Below are 18,781 nucleotides of genomic sequence, written 5' to 3'. Positions count from 1 at the left end.
ACCTTTTCTCCAAGGGTCCCATGGCAGTTGGTTGGGAGGGCCTGTTGCTGGACAGGTTCTTCACGTACATGCTGGGCCAACCAGGAGCTTTTTTTTTTTTTTAATTTTTTATTTTATTATTTATTTATTTATTTATTGGTTGTGTTGGGTCTTCGTTGATGTGCGCTGCTTTCTCTAGTAGTGGCGAGCGGGGGCTACTCTTCGTTGTGGTGCGTGGGCTTCTCATTGAGGTGGCTTCTCTTGCTGTGGAACACAGGCTCTAAGCACGTGGGCTTCAGTAGTTGTGGAACGCAGACTCAGTAGTTGTGGCGCACGGGCTTAGTTGATCCGTGGCATGTGGGATCTTCCCGGACCAGGGCTCGAACCCGTGTCCCCTGCATTGGCAGGCAGATTCTTAAGCGCTGTGCCACCAGGGAAGCCCCCAACCAGCAGCTTTTTGCAGTTTCACAGCCACCAGCCTGGATCACCGTCTCCAGGCCTGTGAAGGGTGGAAAATTGGTCAGCCCAGCGGGAATGTGTACCCATGGTGTGTAAAAGATGGGACGTTGCTCAGGAGGAGCTGGTTCAGCTGCAGAACCCTACTTGCCTTGCGTTTAGGAGCCACCTGCAGAGAAACCTTTGTCACTTTTGCATTCGTGCATTCTAGACCATGTTTTAAAGCTCTTGCCGTAGGCTGGATTTGAACTGAGGAACTAAATTAAAAGTACCAGGCATACGTCAAGCAAATTACTTTAAGATTTATAGTGCATTCATGTGATGTGTGTGTGTGTCTGCAGTGAAGAATCACTCTACTGCTGCTTCTACAGAACCTCTTGCTAGTTTGTGTTCTCCCAGTGTTTGCTGATTGGTATAAAGGGAAATAAGAATTTACACACTCTTATTCCAACATAGTCTCTCTCTTTTATAGCAAGGGTTGCATATGATGATATATATTGCTTGGTACCTTAATTTTTAAAAACTTAATATAACTCAGAACATTTCATATAGGTACACTGAGAACCTTAAAAAAAACTGTTGCATAATATTCCATTGGTGGAATGTGCTGTTTATTTCAAAGGCCTTCATAGGGTTTTTCCTCATAAAATATTTTGTATGATGGTTTGAGGTGGTTAATATATATGTGCGCATATATATATATATATATATACATACTTTTTTTTTTTTTTTTTTTTGGGTGCCACACTGCGAGGCCTGCAGGATAGGATATCTTAGTTCTCTGACCGAGGATTGAACTTGGTCCCTCGGCAGTGAAATTGCAGAGTCCTAACCACTGGATCGCCAGGGAATTCCCTGAAATGGTTGATTTAGGAGGATAAATGTGGAAATTCTGTCAAAGCACCCAATGTTTCATTTTGCTTTTTAAGCATATAAGTTTTAGAGTTTAGAGTTCAAGCTAGTTAAGCAACAGGGAAAGGGATTTCTCCTTTCCCTACTTACCTCCCCCAGTTTTTCTGTCAGGATGTCATGGTTGAGGGGTCAGTTTAAAAATTTATGTTTTCATAGACAGCTTTTAACACAATTGCTAATTAAGTGTATATTATTGATACTTAATAAAACAAAAGTATCAGGAGTGGCAGTGGTCTAAATTTGAGTAGTAATACCTGTTTCTTAGCTTCCAAGGATTTCTAACGTGTGTTTTGAGATGCTTAAGAAGGAAAAACGGATGGTTTATATTCAGGAATTATTTGAGAAAAGTAACCTGACAGTTGGAGTTTGGAGCTTGTCTAGAGGGGAAAGGGGAGGGTGCTCTCCATGGTGCTGAATCAGACCGACTGCTGATCATAACGGTGTAAAGGCTCTGAGTATTGGAGTCCAAGGACACAACTATGCAGCTATTTACAAAACCACATCTCCTGTTTGTAGTTGAGACACTTAATTTTTATTGGAGTGTCTGATTTGCCAAGGAAAGCCGACTGTACAGGCAAACAGAACAGCATTAGTTGCAGTGAGCTATTCTGACATGCTGGAAGGACAGGATTTACATGTGAAGTATGGGCAGTAGAGGCTATTTAAATCCTAAATCCCGCCAAAGGCTTTTTAAAATTCTTCTTTTAAACCGTGGACCTATGTCAAAATAAACGTCATTGCAAATGGAGCTGATTATTGTGAGGTATAATGTGTTTTCAAGTCCCATTTAGCATTTTGAAAGAAACAAAGGTTTATATTTAGTAAACATACTAGTAAATACCTTTTGGGTTAAAGTGCAATTATTTTGGCACAATTGGAACTTACTAGTGACTGGAAATTGTCAAAGTACAAGTATATATATATTTTTTTATCTAATTCAAGCCATGAAGGGAAAAATCATGGAATTTCTTTGTTTTCTTTAAAGCTGGAGATACAGATGACCCACCAAGAATTACTCAAAACCCTGTTATCAACGGGAATGTAGCCATGAGTGATGGGCACAACAACACAGAGGAAGACATGGAGGACGGTGAGTACCTGGGCTTTGTTTACGCGCATTGGGCAAAAACCTGTGTCGGAAACAGACGTTTCTTCCTTGAGTACTTCTGAGTTTCTTAAGGGTAGCTAGTTTTCAGGAGGTTGTATCTGAGGAAAATTTAGGAGCCTGTTTTGGTTTCAAATTTCAAGATTGCCTACAAATTTCAAGGTAAGTTGATTTTCCCCAGCCTAGGAGAGAAGGTTGAAATACAGGAGTTTGTAATAGATGGGTATTTGCCCAGGCCTGCAATTAATTTTCCAGCCACTCCTAGTATTCAGAACACAAGTAAATCTTACTGTCCTTTCCTTTTCGTCTGCAGCACGATACTTCTAGACACTGGAACGTGGCTTTCCATTGCATTCTTATTGTAGCAAGTATATCAGTTGTTTGTAGCTAATAATCCCTCCCCACTCCGGTTAGGTGCGAAACCAGAATCGAGCTTTGGGCTTCGTCCCTCAGACTGACTTTTGGTCTTTATCTTCTCTGTGGAAAGTGTATGCATTTGTACATGCATGGACATTTTGTGCCTAGGAAAGCCTTTCTTTCGAGGCTATTTCTTCGCTATAGTTTATCAGACTGTGGGACCTGTGCATTTGCCAGGTTGAAATCATGAGAAGGTAGCAGCCAGTAATCACTTTATGCAGCCCCTGGAATCTTGCAGTGTAATATGAAACCATGTTCTGTCAAAAGCATGTCCATCAATCCTCATGAGGGTTGTGTCCTTCCCAGGGGTGTAACGGGGCAGTTGAAAGAAACCATCAGTCACGGGCTGCACCACCAGAAGGACTGCTGTTCAGACCTCCTGCCAAAAGTTCAGCCTCCATGAGAAACTGCAGCCGTAGTTGAGAGTTCTCTCACAGTGCGGTTTACCCCTGGCAGCTGGCTGAGGCAATATCTGAGGAAGGTAAAGAGGCGTGGTCTGACCCGCTGCTTTGTTACCTGTGGAGTGCACTTTCCACCGCAGATGAGGGCAACGGTGTGGGTGTGGTCTCTTGGTTGCTGGGCTCTTGGTTTTATTTCAGACCCCGGAGATGCCAAAAGAGGTTCAGAGAGTGCAGTTGGGAAGGCACAACCAGGTCTGATGTACCAGGCGTGAGTCAGGAATCGATTGTAGTCTCTCCTGGAGCAGTGAGCGGTCCAATCCAATCAGAGCCCTCCCGCTCTGGTTTCCACAGAGCAATTTCATTCTCGTTTTTCCCCAGGTGTTTTTACGGGGAGGGCTTGGGAGGAGACAGATGTGGATAAAAGGGCATGTTCTCTTGGCCTCTGATGCCTTTTTTGGTGGATCCTTCTTTGTTGGAAGAGACTGTCCTGTGCCCTGTAGGATGGCAGTGTCACCCGTCACCCCCCCCACCACCCACCACCCCGTGCAGTCGTGACAACCGAAAATGTCTCTAAACATGGCCAGAAGTCTCCTGGGGGCCCCAGATTGCCTCATTTGAGAATCAATAAGGAGATCATAATGTACATAAAATCCCTTTTGAGGCAAATTTTACTAAATTATTAGTAGTAAATAATGGTGCTATAGAACCTAAAAGTAGAAATGCTCCTACTGCGAATTACCAGATGGGAAAAGCACGTTACAGGAGAAAGTAGAAGTGATCTTCAGTAACACTTTGTTCCTGGCCTTTCGAAAGGCCCAGGGTCAGGAGAGAGAAAGATCCTATCTTTGGCAAGGGGGGCGGGAGGGAGATGGTTCTCTTTGTAGGAGTAGAAGCCTTCGTTTACAGCAGCATTTTCCCAGCAGTGATAGGTATTTTGAAACACTTAATGGCAGGATACGTGCGTTGTGAAAAGTGATCAGAAATCTAGGAAGTTTGAGGAGTGCTGGCTTAATTAAGCATGTTTCTTAAAGTACGTCTAAGCTGTCAGCCTCCTAACATCTTTCTCCAAAAGACTTTTTTTGTTAATGATTCCCCAAGCCTCTGAACGTTAGAATCTGTTTTTGCTGAATCTCCTTTTAACATCTTTGGAGGGCACACAGTATGGGAAACACCGGGTTAGAATCTGATTTGTACAGAGAGGCCTTCTTAGTAGGGGGAGTTTCTTACACAGCAGTTGAGTGGCTAACAACACAGGTTGGAAAAATGTTTAGTAGAGGTAGAGAGTGATTGTTGTAGATCTAGATTGTTGGTACCCGTGAAAAAAACCTTATTTCTGGGAATTAACTAGGATTTGCAAAGACTTGTATTAGAATGAATAATTGATGTTTGACACAGTTACTGCAAGAGCGCCATTTGGGGAAACCTCAGGCCCGCCTTTCTTTTTAAAAGACCTAAAGTGGTGGGTTATCGAGATTTCTGACAAGATGCGTGAGGGCAGCAGGTAGCACGAACTTGCCATCCTGTCATTTACGATAAGATGCTGGAGTAGGTAAGTCAGTGCTCTGTGGTGTTCAGGCAGGTTTGAGTCTCTGTTTGGATGAAACACTAACCCTGCAGGATACAAGGTATCCTTCATAATCCCAAGTATACTACTTTTACCAAAAAAAAAAAAAAAAAAAAAAAAAGTTTTGTTTTGAAGCAATTATAGATACAGAGGAAGTTGCATAAATAGTACATGGAATCCCGAGTACCTTCCACCCATTTTTTCATGTAGCTCCCTTAGGGGAGGGTAACAAGGCCGGCCCTATCTGCCAGAGATGGGTTTCATGTCTCCTCCTCTTTTGTAGACCCTCCTGTCTTGACCTGGTATTTAATACAGGTTTTCAGTTATTCATTTAGTATGAAGAGTTTGGAAGGCAGCTATATGCTCACCTCTATACCACCAACGCCACACAGTATGAAGAGGTTGGAGCTATGGGGTGGTGACATTTTTATTGACATGAAATCTCATGTTAAACTTCCTAATTAGCATGCTTTGGAAGATAATCCTGTGCCTTGAACATGAGGCAGAATCTCACATCTAGTGTGTGATTCAGCAAGTGTGAACTGCACATGGGGGCCAGGGTGGCGCCAGGCTCGAGACCCAGAGCCTTGGCCTTGACGGGCTGGCCCGCTCCTGGATGCATGCTGTGCTGAGCTCACCGTCGTGTGGTCCTATTTAATAATTAAGATTAATTGAGGAATTTGACCAAAGTGTCCTGAGGAAGAGCAAAAAGGCATTTATAATGTGTATCATTTTTTTGTTTGTATAAAACTGTAATCCTACAAAGACCCGAATGGTAACTGACAGTCAAGTAGGTGAGTTAGGAGGGGGGGGGGGGGCTTGTGACATAATGTCCTTAGGTCCCAGGAGTGTGTCCTGCCATCACTGTACAGCAGGCCAGTTTTATTGGGCTCTGCGTTTGGTCACCTGAACGCTAGGATGGCCGTTTACAAACCAGAGGCAGGGTCAGTGGGCTCAGTGTGGGTGCTGAGACCCCCTGTGCTCACTTCGTGACACCTTGGATGAGATAAGCCACTTAACCCTCAGCAAGCCTCGGTTTCTTCATCTGTAAAGTGGGAATTAAGTAACACCTGCCCTTGCCTACCTTGTGGGGTTTAGGTGCTGCTCAAATATGATTTGTGTGGCTGTGGAGGAGTGGCCCACTCTTCTCCTCAGCCATTCTGGACCTCATTCTCTGGAACAAGTTTCTTGTCTTTTCCATGGACTCTCATCTGTGCAAGGGATGAGGGTAGTACCTGCCCCTTGAGGAGGCTCGAATGCAAAACGCCCCCGTCCAGCTGCTCTTCCTTTGAGGGCCTCTCTGCTAACAGCTGAGCCAGGTTACGGGTAGTAAAAAAAAAAAAAAGTGGGGACGGAGAGCCTTTAAACGAAGATAAAAGCGCTGTTACACATCCTTTTGGGTTTTATTTCTTTGGTAAAGAATACTACTCTCTCATGAGGACTGATGGACATGTTTTCTTAAGAACAAATTCAGTCACAGCGGAGGCAGTTCTGTGTGCGGAGAAGTCTGCACCGCAGTGACCTGAGTGAAGTGTAGAGACGGGCTGAGGGCACAGACCTGCGAACCCCACTTTGCGTGTGGGGTCAGGGATGTCAAAGTAGCACCTGCTTCTCAGCCAGAAAAGGCCTTCCTGTTGTTCTGTAGACCAAGTGTGGCCCTTGGCCCCTGGGCCTGTGAACTGTCCCCAGTCTGCCACGAGATAGGCACAGAGAGAGGAAGCACTTAGAAACTTGTTTAGCAATTTGGCCTTCCTGCGGCAGTTTTATTATGTTTTATAAAAGTGCTGGCCGGTAACAGGTTGGCCTTGGGACAGCTGCTCCCCTCACGGGGAGAGCTGGAGAAGCATGGACACTGCTGGGTTTGTCAAAGCTAATCCACAGCCTGGGTCACTTGAAAGGAATAGTCAGCAACAGAAAAAGCTGGAATTCCAAGTGTGACTTTTAGTTTAATTCTTATCAGTGCTTTTGCATTTTATTGGAGGAAATCTTGATTTCTTAAATTGGCCTTTGGTCTTGCTGAGTAAATTTAACAGTTCATTCTGTTCATGTCAAAAAGAATGCCAGTCTCTTCGTTCTTTTTTTCAAATAATTCCCCTTAGAGAATCTAGCCTGATACTTCACCAAAATTGTGAACTAATGAAGTTATCATTTATTTTTAGCTAACTTCTTAGGAATCTTTTTATCTCTAAACAGTGCTGCACTTCCCAGGAATGGCTGTCGCCCACTCCTCGGAAGTTCTTGTTTGCCTGCAAATTCATGTTTCTTCTCCACACTCAGCCCAAGTCTCAAGCCCTTTTCTTTTCCTCCTCAAGTCCTCTCCTTGAACAGATGTGACATGAGAAGTTTTACTCCTTTTCTCCAGTCTCTCCACTCACTGCGGATTACTTGGGAAGTAAGACAGAGTAGAATAGACATTCTTAATCACGCTGAACTCGTCTGGTGGGGAATGCAGGTGTGTGTTGCTAGCCCTCTGAGTTTGGGATTTCATTTACACAAACTATGTGTCATCTCACAGTTTTAGATGGTTACGAAATTGGAAATGATGCTATCCTTTCCCCGAAGGGTTAGGTTTTAGCAGTTGAATATAGAATGGTTAACCCAGGTTTGTGCTGCTTTCAGTGTTGTCTGACAATGCCAGGCTTGGTGATTGACAAAGCGTTTTCTTGCAGACACGAGTTGGCGCTCCGAGGCAACCTTTCAGTTCACTGTCGAGCGCTTCAGCAGACTGAGTGAGTCGGTCCTTAGCCCTCCGTGTTTTGTGCGAAATCTGCCATGGAAGATTATGGTGATGCCACGCTTTTATCCAGACAGACCACACCAAAAAAGCGTAGGATTCTTTCTCCAGTGCAATGCTGAATCTGATTCCACGTAAGACAGTTTAAATGATGCAATTACAAATCCACAAATGGTTCTAGTACATTATTGGAAGCCAAATTGGCCTCTTTGAATTTTGGATTTCTCTTTGAATTCCCTTTCTACCTTTACATAGTCATTTGATTTTAAGTTATATTAAATACAATTCCCTCTTTGAAACTCACTGGTAGGTATTATATCCAGACTAGAAAAGGTGTAAATTTTTCTTGCAAATAAAAAACTGAACTTTGTGTGTTAGAATCTACCTGCCCGTGGAACATGGAATCAGGGCCTATCTGGACTAGCTGACTGCTGGATTACCAGGTGTATTTCTTATTCTACCAGTAACTGCCAGGGGGGAAAATTGTAGTTAAGGAAAATTCTTCAGGCAGACATCCTCACTGTATGTTAACCAATTTCTATGGGTTATTCAGAAAGTTAAAATTAAAAAGCAGAGTGTCGCTGTTCAACGTTTATCAGAAGCACAGTTGAGAGATTGTTTGAAGGGATGGATCCCAGATCACTTTGTCACCCTTTCTCATTCCACATCCATGAACCCACAGGAAAGCTGCCTCCTTGACCACGTCTCCCTGCCACCCCAATTGTGGCCCTTGGTGCCCTTGATGAAGATGTTCCCCAAAGGGCGCTGGTTCCAGCTGTTCTGCCAAAGCTTTCATTTTCCTCTTCACTTGAGTATTTAAGAAGCCAGTTTTATGGGGCAGTCAGGGCCTTGGCCAAATTTTTACTTCTTGTGTTCAGTTCACATTATGATCTGATTTCTGATGAGCGTTGAGGCTGGATTGGTTTTAGTCTGACAGACAACTTGAACCTGAACGGTAGTTTGGGAAACATCCAGCAGTCCACATCCAGCGATGGCATCCCGAGCGAGCGGCATCCCCGCGGGAACAGCACTGCCCTTGCCCTTGTTCTGATGAGTCTGCAGTCGAAACATTCCTTTATAAAAAGCTCAGTCGAATGAGTTCAGTCAACACCTTCCTTTATAAAAGCTCCACTTTAAGTTGGTTTTTAAACATTTTACACGTTGATCCAGGGGCCCTTTTGGGGTCTGCCCCAAACAACCGCACCTGCAGTCACTCTCGGGTGGTGGCATCCTTGCTCAGAGCCCCCTATACAGCCCGGCCTGGAAGCCTCACAGCACCTGAGGGGGGCAGGAGTGACACTTATTAGTAGAGCCTACAGCTTTAGGTCTGTTCACCTAAAAAGTAGCTTTATCATCATTCTTCTATTCAAGTAATAGCCGTGTTAGGTACGAGAACTATTATCTGACCAAAAAGCTATCATCTCTTGTAAAATCTAAGCACAGTATTTAAAGTTCAAACACTTGTATTTTATAGATACCAGTAAAAAACTTGAAACCTTTTAGAAATTAAAAAGACATAGGGGCTTCCCGGGTGGCACAGTGGATAGGAATCTGCCTGCCAATGCAGGGGACACAGATTCGATCCCTGGCCCGGAAAGATCCCACATGCCGCGGAGCACCTAAGCCCTTGCGCCACAACTACTGAGCCTGAGCTCTAGAGCCCGCGCACCGCAACTACTGAAGCCCGCACGCCTAGAGCCTGTGCTCCGCAACAAGAGAAGGCACCACAATGAGAAGCCCGCACACCGCAACGAGGAGCGGCCCCCGCTCCCGCAACTAGAGAAAGCCCGCGCGCAGCAGCGAAGACCCAACACATCCAAAAATAAATAAATAAAATTTTAAAAATTCAAAAAGACATAAAGCATTGAGTTAAATCACTCCAGACCACATAAGGGCACCCCCAGACCCTCTTCACTTCTTTCTCCTTTAAAGATAATGTGTGTCCCCTTATTCCGTCTAAAAAAAATAGAAGGAAAAAATATGGGCGGTTTTGTGTGCTGTTTTAAAAATTGTGTAGAAGTCAGGTAAATCTGTCGACTGAGGCTTAGATTGTCCTCCCTGAACAGGTCTTGGTCCTGTCATGCACAAGCGGTGCTGAAGATCATAAATTACAGAGATGATGAGAAGTCATTCAGCCGGCGTATCAGTCATTTGTTCTTCCATAAAGAGAACGATTGGGGATTTTCCAATTTCATGGCCTGGAGTGTAAGTAACAATGTACTTAGACTGAATAATCTGAGTGTTGTTCCTTGTTCCCTAATTCTCCATTCTTCACATCCATCTATTCATTTTAGAATCAAAATGTTTGCTTTGTAAGTTGGATAGGTAACTGAAAATGTGTTTTCTCCAGTTTCCTACGTCAAGTTTTTAGCAGCCAACAGGACTTCATCTCAATGTTTTGGTCAAACATTGTAAGGTAGTTTGTAGCTTTCCTGAATAGGCTAGGTTTCCTTTAAAAGAAATAATACTGAGGCAGGCATAGTGCGGGGTGGTTTCCTGTAACCAGTGAATTCTCAAGTCAGCTCGTTTGGGCTGCTTTTGCGGAGGTGGAAGCCAGTAGGACTTAGGAACGCCCTGCTCAGCGCTCTAGTGTGGGCTCTCGGCAGCCTCCCCAGACCCTGCCTGCTGAGTGGACGCTGAGCCCCTAACACCTCCCATTCCTCCAGGAGGCATCCAAGCTTTTGCTGTTTTCACTCAGAGAACATTGTTTAAAACAAGCCGAAGCACTGCAAAACTAGAAGCACAATTTAGGTGTTTTGAAAAAGTAGTATTTTAATCTATTAAGTACAGGGTAATTGTTTGGAAAGAAGTGAGCATTTGCGGGTTCTTATGCAAGTTGGATATTCTTATTTTTTTTTATAGGAAGTGACTGATCCTGAGAAAGGATTTATAGATGATGACAAAGTTACTTTTGAAGTCTTTGTACAGGCGGATGCCCCCCATGGAGTTGCGTAAGTTTTCCTTTAATTGGATGCTATTAAGAGATGTCGTTAGTTCTAGTGAAAGGAGCAGAGGAGCATATATAGCAGATAAGCACCCTCTGTGTGCTCACCCCTTGGCACACAGACCAGATCAACGGATGTGTGCCAGCTTCACGTTCATGCCTTTGTGTGGCGGATTTATTGAGCAGTTTCTATGTGCCAGACACTCTGCTGGGCTCTAGGAATATAATTATGTTGAACAAGGCAGGCATGGTTTTCTGTCCTCAAAGAACCTCCAAGATCACTCGGGCAGAGGAGTTGACGGCAGTAACTGCAGCAGCAGATGTGCTTGTTATTTTGTGGTGTGGGGTGGCGCTGGGAGGAGAGGGTTCCGTCCCTGGGTCCAGGCGGTCTGTGGGCAAGAGGCCGGACTGGGGGAATTGAAGGTGGGGAGAAGGGCGTGAGTAAGGAAGGACACCCGGCAGGGAAGTTTGGGGTGGGCGGGGCACTAGGAGAATGTGAAGAGGGCTGAGATGGTGCCTTGGGATCAGGTTGTAGACGAACAGGACTCTTAAGGCCAAGGAGCGAAGAAACAAAGTGCAGTCTAGGTGGGAAGGACTCAAGTGTAGGCGCCCCTGTCTGTTCCTGTTGTTTCTCTTCCCACGTGGCCCTCCTCTGGCATGAGTGCGCAGGCTGACCCTACGGGTGGGATGGGCAGCCGACAGCCCAGAAGGGCGGTCATTCAGCCCAGGTCCTGACTAAGGTGGCCTGCATGTGGCCCTGGGAAATTTCAAAACAAATAAGATTTATTAGTTTTCATATTCATTGGGCTGCTACCAGAGGAATCAGCCTTTTCTTGAGTAGCCTTTTCAAAACATACTCTTGAATTGTATTCAGGTACCAGGAGTGGGGGGCAAAAAGATGGTATTTCTAGTTAAACTTTTTGTGGGTTTTTTCCCCCTCCTTTAGAAAACATGCCCCCTATGCTTATGATACATCTTTTGACTAAGAAAGTAGATTGAGCTTTTCAGACTTACCAATCAAAACAGGTATCTTGGTTCAGTCTTACAAAAACCTCTTACCCCCGGCATCAGAGTCCTGCTGGCCTGACCTCACAGTAAATGTCTAACACCGGTCACACATCTGCACCGTGCACAGAGGGGGAGGGGGTGGCGCTGGGGAGGGCTCTTCCGCTTCCTGTTAACTCTTGGGGGCGAGAAGGTACAGACTGTTCTCTCTCCTAACCAACCACCTGTATAACAGAGTAAAGGGAAACGGCTCTTGGAGTTGAGGTCTGAACCTGCCGGTATGCATGCCTGTCCTTTCCCGTGTACGTGACGCTACAGACAAGAGGGGTTTCGGCTGTTCCCGTCCCACCTTGTGCTGACTACACGTGTGACCCGATGTGTGTGTGAGGGAGCCGCACTGACACTCAGTCTGATAGAAGTAGACTTGAACTCCTCTCTTGAGAGTGCTGCTCTGGGTAAATGACGGCACTGCTGCTGTCAGCAGACCGCGCGGAGGCTGCCTCTCCGGTGCCGGGCTGAGTTCGCACTGGCCCACGTGCTTGAGCAGACAAAACTGGTGACCGCCGGAGGGAGCCGTGTGATAACTGCCAGCTTGGCGACGAGCTACTCACTTGGAGGCGGGTGCTCGGACGTCGTCACCCCATGTCAGGATGGTGGGATGGAGGTGGTGGTGCAGAGCAGCGAGGTGCCGGCCCCCAGTCCCCTCGCCCACACACGTTGCAGAAGCAAGGAGGTGTCCTGTGCAGTTTTCCCTCAACCTCAAACTGATCTTGTAGGTGGGATTCAAAGAAGCACACGGGCTATGTCGGTTTAAAGAATCAGGGAGCGACTTGTTACATGAACAGCCTGCTGCAGACTTTATTTTTCACAAACCAACTACGAAAGGTAAATGGATGGTGTTTCTCTCCCTCAACCTTCCACCCACCCTTTTCTCTCAAGTATTAAGGGGCAAGCAAAGCCCCGCCGCCAGACTTGTCTCTTGCCGCGTCTCCAGGGAGGGCCCTGCTTTACGCTTGTACATAGCTCTGGTCCTCAGTGTTCGGACACTTGTGAAGCTAACTCAGGTGATGAAAAGTTTACCACAGCCGACAAACCTCACTTTATTGGGCTAGAAATAATAAAGCTTTTTTTAAAAATATGAAAGTCATTAGCAGCAACATTTGAAAAGTTTTATATTAAAATTGATTAGTTGAAAAAGTCCTGGTCAGGAATCTTAATTTTTCACTTACTATAGCTAAAACTTGTACAAAATATAAAATCTAACGGAGGCTAGTTACTCGCACTTCAGGACTGTGGTGCGAGCAGGGGGGCAGCGCAGGCAGCAGACACTCCCGGGTTTGGGGGGACCATCGGCTGGTCTGCTGGCGTGTCCTTTTCGCACCGTTCTTCCAGGCAGCGTTAATTACCATGATAGGATGATGTCTTGGGGACAGTTGAGTGTGGTTAGTTGCAGTAGCATTGAAGTTTCATCAACTCTTTTGTTCAAAGTCATGTTAAGTTAAAAAAATGTTGCTCTGCTCTAAGAAGTATGAAATAGAAGTGGTTCTCATTGGATGGTGAGCCTTAAGTAATTTTTAAAATTCATTTTTCACTGTCTTGATTTTTAAAAGACCTTTTGACCCTTTGGGGGGGATAGTTAAAAGCCCTACCCAACTGCCTTCATCATTGTGTTGTTAGAAATGATACTTTCACATAAAATTCCATTTTTATTTCTGAATCATTTCTTTTAGGCTGTGTACATGATGCCAACAGAGGGCGACGATTCATCCAAAAGCGTCCCTTTAGCATTGCAAAGAGTGTTCTATGAATTACAGCACAGTGATAAGCCCGTAGGAACAAAGAAGCTGACCAAGTCGTTCGGGTATGTGTTGGGAGACCTGTCCATTCTGCTGCTCGAGGGCTGAGTTAGTGGACGGGGAAGGGTTGAGAGCAGAGCTCAGGCACTTGATTATGTCAGGGCATTTTATCAGTGTCCTTTGTTTGACCTCTTTGGAAATGGAGGCTTTTAGAATTTTGCTTGAGAAGCAGTTCACCACTTAGGTTTACCTGTCAAGGAAAGGATACATATGGTCTCCAAGTTTCTGTACATTTACTTGCAAACACGACCTCCCCTCCCCTTGCAGTAAGATGTTCAGAACAAGATAAAGTTGTGAACGTTTTGGGGTCTGGATAAAATTCAATTTGTCTTTGAATTACAATCTTCTTAAAAATTTAAGAATAATGACTAATTACATGGTTCGGTTTTTTTTTTTTTTTTTTTTAATTTATTTATTTATTTATTTATGGCTGTGTTGGGTCTTCGTTTCTGTGCGAGGGCTTTCTCTAGTTGTGGCAAGCAGGGGCCACTCTTCATCACGGTGCGCGGGCCTCTCACTATCGCGGCCTCTCTTGTTGCGGAGCACGGGCTCCAGACGCGCAGGCTCAGTAATTGTGGCTCACGGGCCCAGTTGCTCCGTGGCATGTGGGATCTTCCCAGACCAGGGCTCGAACCCGTGTGCCCTGCATTGGCAGGCAGATTCTCAACCACTGCGCCACCAGGGAAGCCCCATGGTTCGGTTTTTTAGTCTGAGTTGCTTGTCAATTTACTCTTGTTTGAAATCTGGAAGTTTAAATATAAATTCATTTTATCTCTCTAAGGTGGGAAACGTTAGATAGCTTCATGCAACATGATGTTCAAGAGCTCTGTCGAGTGGTGAGTTTTCAGCCGTAATTGTTTACTACTTACATTTCATATTGTGAAGCACTGTCAGAAGTTGTTAGCAAGTAAAACCTCAGACCTACTTCAGTCACTGTAATTCCAGTTACGCCCATCTTTGTTCAGGACCAGAACCAGGCCAGAAAGAAAAGACAGCATGTATCTAGTTTAAAACCAGAAAGACTGAAAAATTATTTGATAGGGAAGTGTGAGGGAAAAATGTAAATTTGAATAGTATAGGTAGTGTACTTTTAATTTGTTAAATTGGCATAATTAGCAGTTATTAATCCAAGAAACAACAGATTGGCTTGAGTAGCTGTCCTGATGATCCCACTTCACTTTAGAATAGTGACTTCCGTTCTTACTCTGTAGTACAAGACCCAGACCCCGCCTTGGCACAAAACTTGTGGTTGAGGCAGACCCCTGTGTGGGTGATCTTCTCCCAGACCATCTCTAGTCACTAGCAGACGCCCACTCTTCCAGTTGTGATGAAAGAAATACACACACACACACACACACACACACACTCACACTCACAACATGAAATGGCTATTCAAGGTGATTGGCTGGGCAAGGTGTGTTTTCTTTTTTGCAGCACTAGCTGGATTGAATCCAGTTCATTAAATATCCATGGACAAACCAGTCAATCCTGTTGACAGGCTCAACCTCATTAATCTCTTGGTGTGGACCAATACGAGTTAAGTTTAGTGCTCAATTTACATGCTTTTCCACAGAGGTAAAATGAATATAAAAAATGCTTCTAAAGGCACTACAGATTACTAATTCATTCCAAAGGCTGTATAGAGGGTTAATCTCAACTGTTGCATGTAGATATTTTTGTAAATATCCAACCAAGGAAGAAGATTTTTGTATGTTTTTGATAATTGCATGCTAAAGGTCATAATATTTATAGTCTAGAATTTCTTTGACCATTGAAATTTCCTAGTCACGTTTCAAATTACTGTATGTTAATTAAGCATAACATTTTCTGAAAGCCAAAACTTTCTCTTCCAGTTGCTTGACAATGTGGAAAATAAGATGAAAGGCACGTGTGTAGAAGGCACCATACCTAAGTTATTCAGAGGCAAGATGGTGGTATGTGATAACCAGTTTTAAAGAGTGATTTTTAAATATTTTAAACATGCTAATATTTTGACGGTTAATGCTTAAGCCATCTTATTTTCCTTATTTGTAGTCATATATCCAGTGTAAAGAAGTAGACTACCGATCTGATAGAAGAGAAGATTATTATGATATCCAGCTAAGTATAAAAGGAAAGAAAAATAGTAAGTTCTGTGTACATAATGGCACCACCACCTTTTCATAATTTGTTTTGGTATAATGCTTCATTGACACAGTGGTCTTTATTGAAATATAGTGTAGAGAAAATTGCCCAAATGATGAAGGTACTGAGTGAACACAGTCTGGTGACCCCACCCGGGTCAAGAAACAGAACATTTGCAAAGCAAGATGGTGGCCCTTCCTGGTCACTGCCTCCCCCTCCTCACAGGAAACCACTGTTTGGCCTGCTAACATTCTTTCCTAGGTTACTTTTGCGTGTTTTGTGATATTTACGTAGATGGGATCGTGTAGGATATGTGTCTAGTTCTCTCTTTTCTTTTCCTCAGCATTGCCTCCATGCACTTCATCCTTATATTGAGCAGCAGTAATGGGTCATTTTCATTGTTTTATAGTATTCCACTTTAGGAATATAACACAAGTGTTTGGAAACCATTCTTTCCTTGATGGGTGTTTGGGTTGTTTTCAGTGTGAGGCTGGTAGGCGTGAGGCTTGTTGGCCGGTCTTGTGTCCACCCCTGGTGCATTTACGGTGAGTGGAATGCTGGCTCGTAGGGCCTGCGTGTATGTCGAGCTTAGCAGATACAGCAGTTTATCCATTTCTGCTCCACCAGTAGGGTGCGAGCAGTTGTTCCACATCCACTCCAGAGCCGTCAGTCGCCAGACTGGCGTTTTGGTGGGAGAATGGTGCTATCTTGAGTTCAATTTGCATTGCCCTGGAAGTTGGGGAGATTTCACCTTTTTGAATGCTTATTGGCAATTTGGGTGTCTTCCTGAACATATGGAATGTAGTTCGTAGTAACTTGATGTCCTGGTCCAATAATTCCGTGATTTCTGGATCTGTTTCCATCGATTCACTTTCCGTCTCTGGCTGTGAGTTCCAGCTTCTTTGCCTGTCTGGTCATCTTTTATTGGATGCCAGCTGTTGTGATTTTTATCCTGTTGGGTATTGGACATTCTTAACCTTTGTTTCGGGGCACATTTCGTTATTTGGAGATAGCTGATTCCTTCGAGGCCAGGAGGAGCCTCTGCACGTCGCCGGGGCTCTCGCGCGCGGCTCTCCCCGGGGCCCTCTGTCCTGCGCGGGGCCGCTGCCTCGGGCCGCTGAAAGCCCCGCCCTGTCTCAGGGGGACTCCGGGGCCCGCTGGGGTTTCTCTGCCCTGCGCGGCAGCCTGAAAGGTCCAGGCAGTGAGCTGGGACGTTGGCGGGCTCTCAGCGGCCACGTCCGGCCCTGCCTGTTGTCCCGCGTGTGAACACGGTTGTTGGCCTTGTAATGGAGCCCCGCGCAAGGGAGGGAGCGCGCTTCCTGTTACTCCCTCACGGCCTCGGCGCGCGAGTTCTTCACCGGCTGTGCTCGCTACCGCTCGCCTGGGTTTCGGGCTCTCCGCCCGGCATGGGGCTTGCCTTTGCACTCTTGCGGTGCGCCCATTTGGTTAACAGAATGTCGTAACTGTAGTGAAATCCAGGTTATCAGTCTTTGCTTCTTGTGTCTAACAACACCTGCGCTGGAGTCGTAAGATAATTCTCTTATCTGTTACTGTTTTCTCTTTTCTGTTTATTTACAGTCCACCCAGAATAGTTTCTTTCTGCTTATGGTCAGAGTGCACCAAAGGTGCTCTGCTGCCCCTTTGTCAGCAGTGAGCCCTTCGCATCTGTGTAGACCTCTTCCTAGACTCTACCTCCCGGTCCATTGGCTATCATCCTTGGATGGACTCTTCCTTCTTCCCTTTCAGCTTTATTGTGGTTTAAGTGACAGGATTGTAAGGTGTTTAAAGTGTTCATCGTGGTTATTTGGTACGCTCAGGTATTGTGACAGGATGACTGCCTTCTAGTCAATGAACTTGACTTACACGTGGCAGCGTTATCAGCCGTGTCCCCGTGCTGTGCACAGGAGCCTCCGCTCTTACTCCCTCTCACAGCAGAAGCTCGTGTCCCCTTCCAAACTCCCCCTCTTCCCCTACCCCAGCCTCCCACATGCCTGCTCTCTTTCTGCACCGACTTTAAGTGTTTGGGTTAAAATTTGTACTTTAACATTACTGAAGATTATTAAAACATTGACTCCATGTTATCATGTAACACCCTCAGTGGCCTTAAGAGTTCACACCTTTTGCTGGATCAGTGAAGTTGTAGACCTGTGCTCACAGCTACAGTTATTTACGTTCCTCCCTGGCGTGCCTGAATTGATTGATTGACTATGTTATAATCAAAGCTTTAGTGATAACTTCGGCTGACTTTTTTCTCTTTCTCTCTTGAAAGTATTTGAATCATTTGTGGACTACGTGGCAGTAGAACAACTAGACGGTGACAATAAATACGATGCCGGGGAGCATGGCTTGCAGGTAACTTGGAGATTGTGTGCTAGTGTCCTGCTGTATCTTTCCACTTTGTTTTCACATCCTTTGCTTAACTGTGAACTAAGCATTCACTTGTATCTTTTCACATGCCGCTGGTGTTTAGAACGCAAAAGGATTTTATTTCTGTCTGGATGTTGTGTTAGAGAGCTCTGATCGTGTCGCTGGTGTAGACAGGCAGGGGTGGGGAAGGTGTTGTGCCTCCTGGCTACCAGAGGCAGAACCATCACCCGACACGTGTGCCCCCTGCCCCCCCCGCCAGTTCCATCCATGACTCTGCCCCTTACTTCACCGGTGTCTGTGCCAGAGCTTCCCTCAGTCTCTCCTAGTCACAGATAGAACTGCTTAGTCACTGGGACTCTGGTTTTGGCTGGTGGTGGTGGTTTGCTCCCCCGCCGCCCCAGTGGAGTGTCAGTTAGTTTTCTGAGGAGCCTGACTTCCAGAGCGAGGAGTGCATTTTCCGTTATTTGTTCCACACTCGGTGTCCCTGCTTGTTTTCCACATGGCCCCGCAGGAACTCTGGCAGAACAGTGAGCGTTGTAGACAAGCGGCAGTGCACGGTCAGATAGAGGGGCGCGGACTGTGGCCTGGTCAGGCTGCTTGGGGGGTCAGCAGCATCCTCACGGGCCCAGCCCTCCAGGTCTGTGTTGCAGCCTCATAACCTTGACTCACTGGCTCAACTGATTTATGATTTTTTTCGGACCATCCTGGGTTTACCAAGCTCGCACATTTATAATTCACGGTGCTGGTGAGCCCATTTTGCCGTGGGTCACAGACCTGCTGTCCTCCTGCTTGGTCAGGCCACTGATTTGTAGATCAGTAAGTTACTTGGCAAACATGCCACTGGATTTGCTTAGGAAACACTTGAGTCAACTCACAAGAATTGCCCTTATCCACACTGGATATTTTTGGCTCTGGGT

General features: G+C 45.4%; 1 protein-coding gene across 1 annotated transcript in view; it reads left to right on the top strand.

Annotated features, from left to right (window-relative positions):
• USP7 (ubiquitin specific peptidase 7) overlaps positions 1-18,781 on the top strand; it is a 55,838-nt gene that overhangs the window by 23,069 nt on the left and 13,988 nt on the right. The window contains exons 2-11 of the mRNA XM_059895882.1: positions 2,333-2,437; positions 7,504-7,702; positions 9,635-9,773; positions 10,431-10,519; positions 12,294-12,402; positions 13,248-13,378; positions 14,155-14,209; positions 15,227-15,307; positions 15,408-15,498; positions 17,767-17,849. Of these exons, the coding sequence (XP_059751865.1) occupies positions 2,333-2,437; positions 7,504-7,702; positions 9,635-9,773; positions 10,431-10,519; positions 12,294-12,402; positions 13,248-13,378; positions 14,155-14,209; positions 15,227-15,307; positions 15,408-15,498; positions 17,767-17,849 (1,082 nt within the window). The remainder of the gene's footprint in view (positions 1-2,332; positions 2,438-7,503; positions 7,703-9,634; positions 9,774-10,430; positions 10,520-12,293; positions 12,403-13,247; positions 13,379-14,154; positions 14,210-15,226; positions 15,308-15,407; positions 15,499-17,766; positions 17,850-18,781) is intronic.

This window comes from Balaenoptera ricei, chromosome 15 (genome assembly GCF_028023285.1).
Source record: "Balaenoptera ricei isolate mBalRic1 chromosome 15, mBalRic1.hap2, whole genome shotgun sequence".
NCBI classification, from domain to species: domain Eukaryota; kingdom Metazoa; phylum Chordata; class Mammalia; order Artiodactyla; family Balaenopteridae; genus Balaenoptera; species Balaenoptera ricei.
The sequence above is the reverse complement of the archived record's forward strand: the minus strand, read 5'-3'. Positions and strand labels throughout refer to the sequence as shown.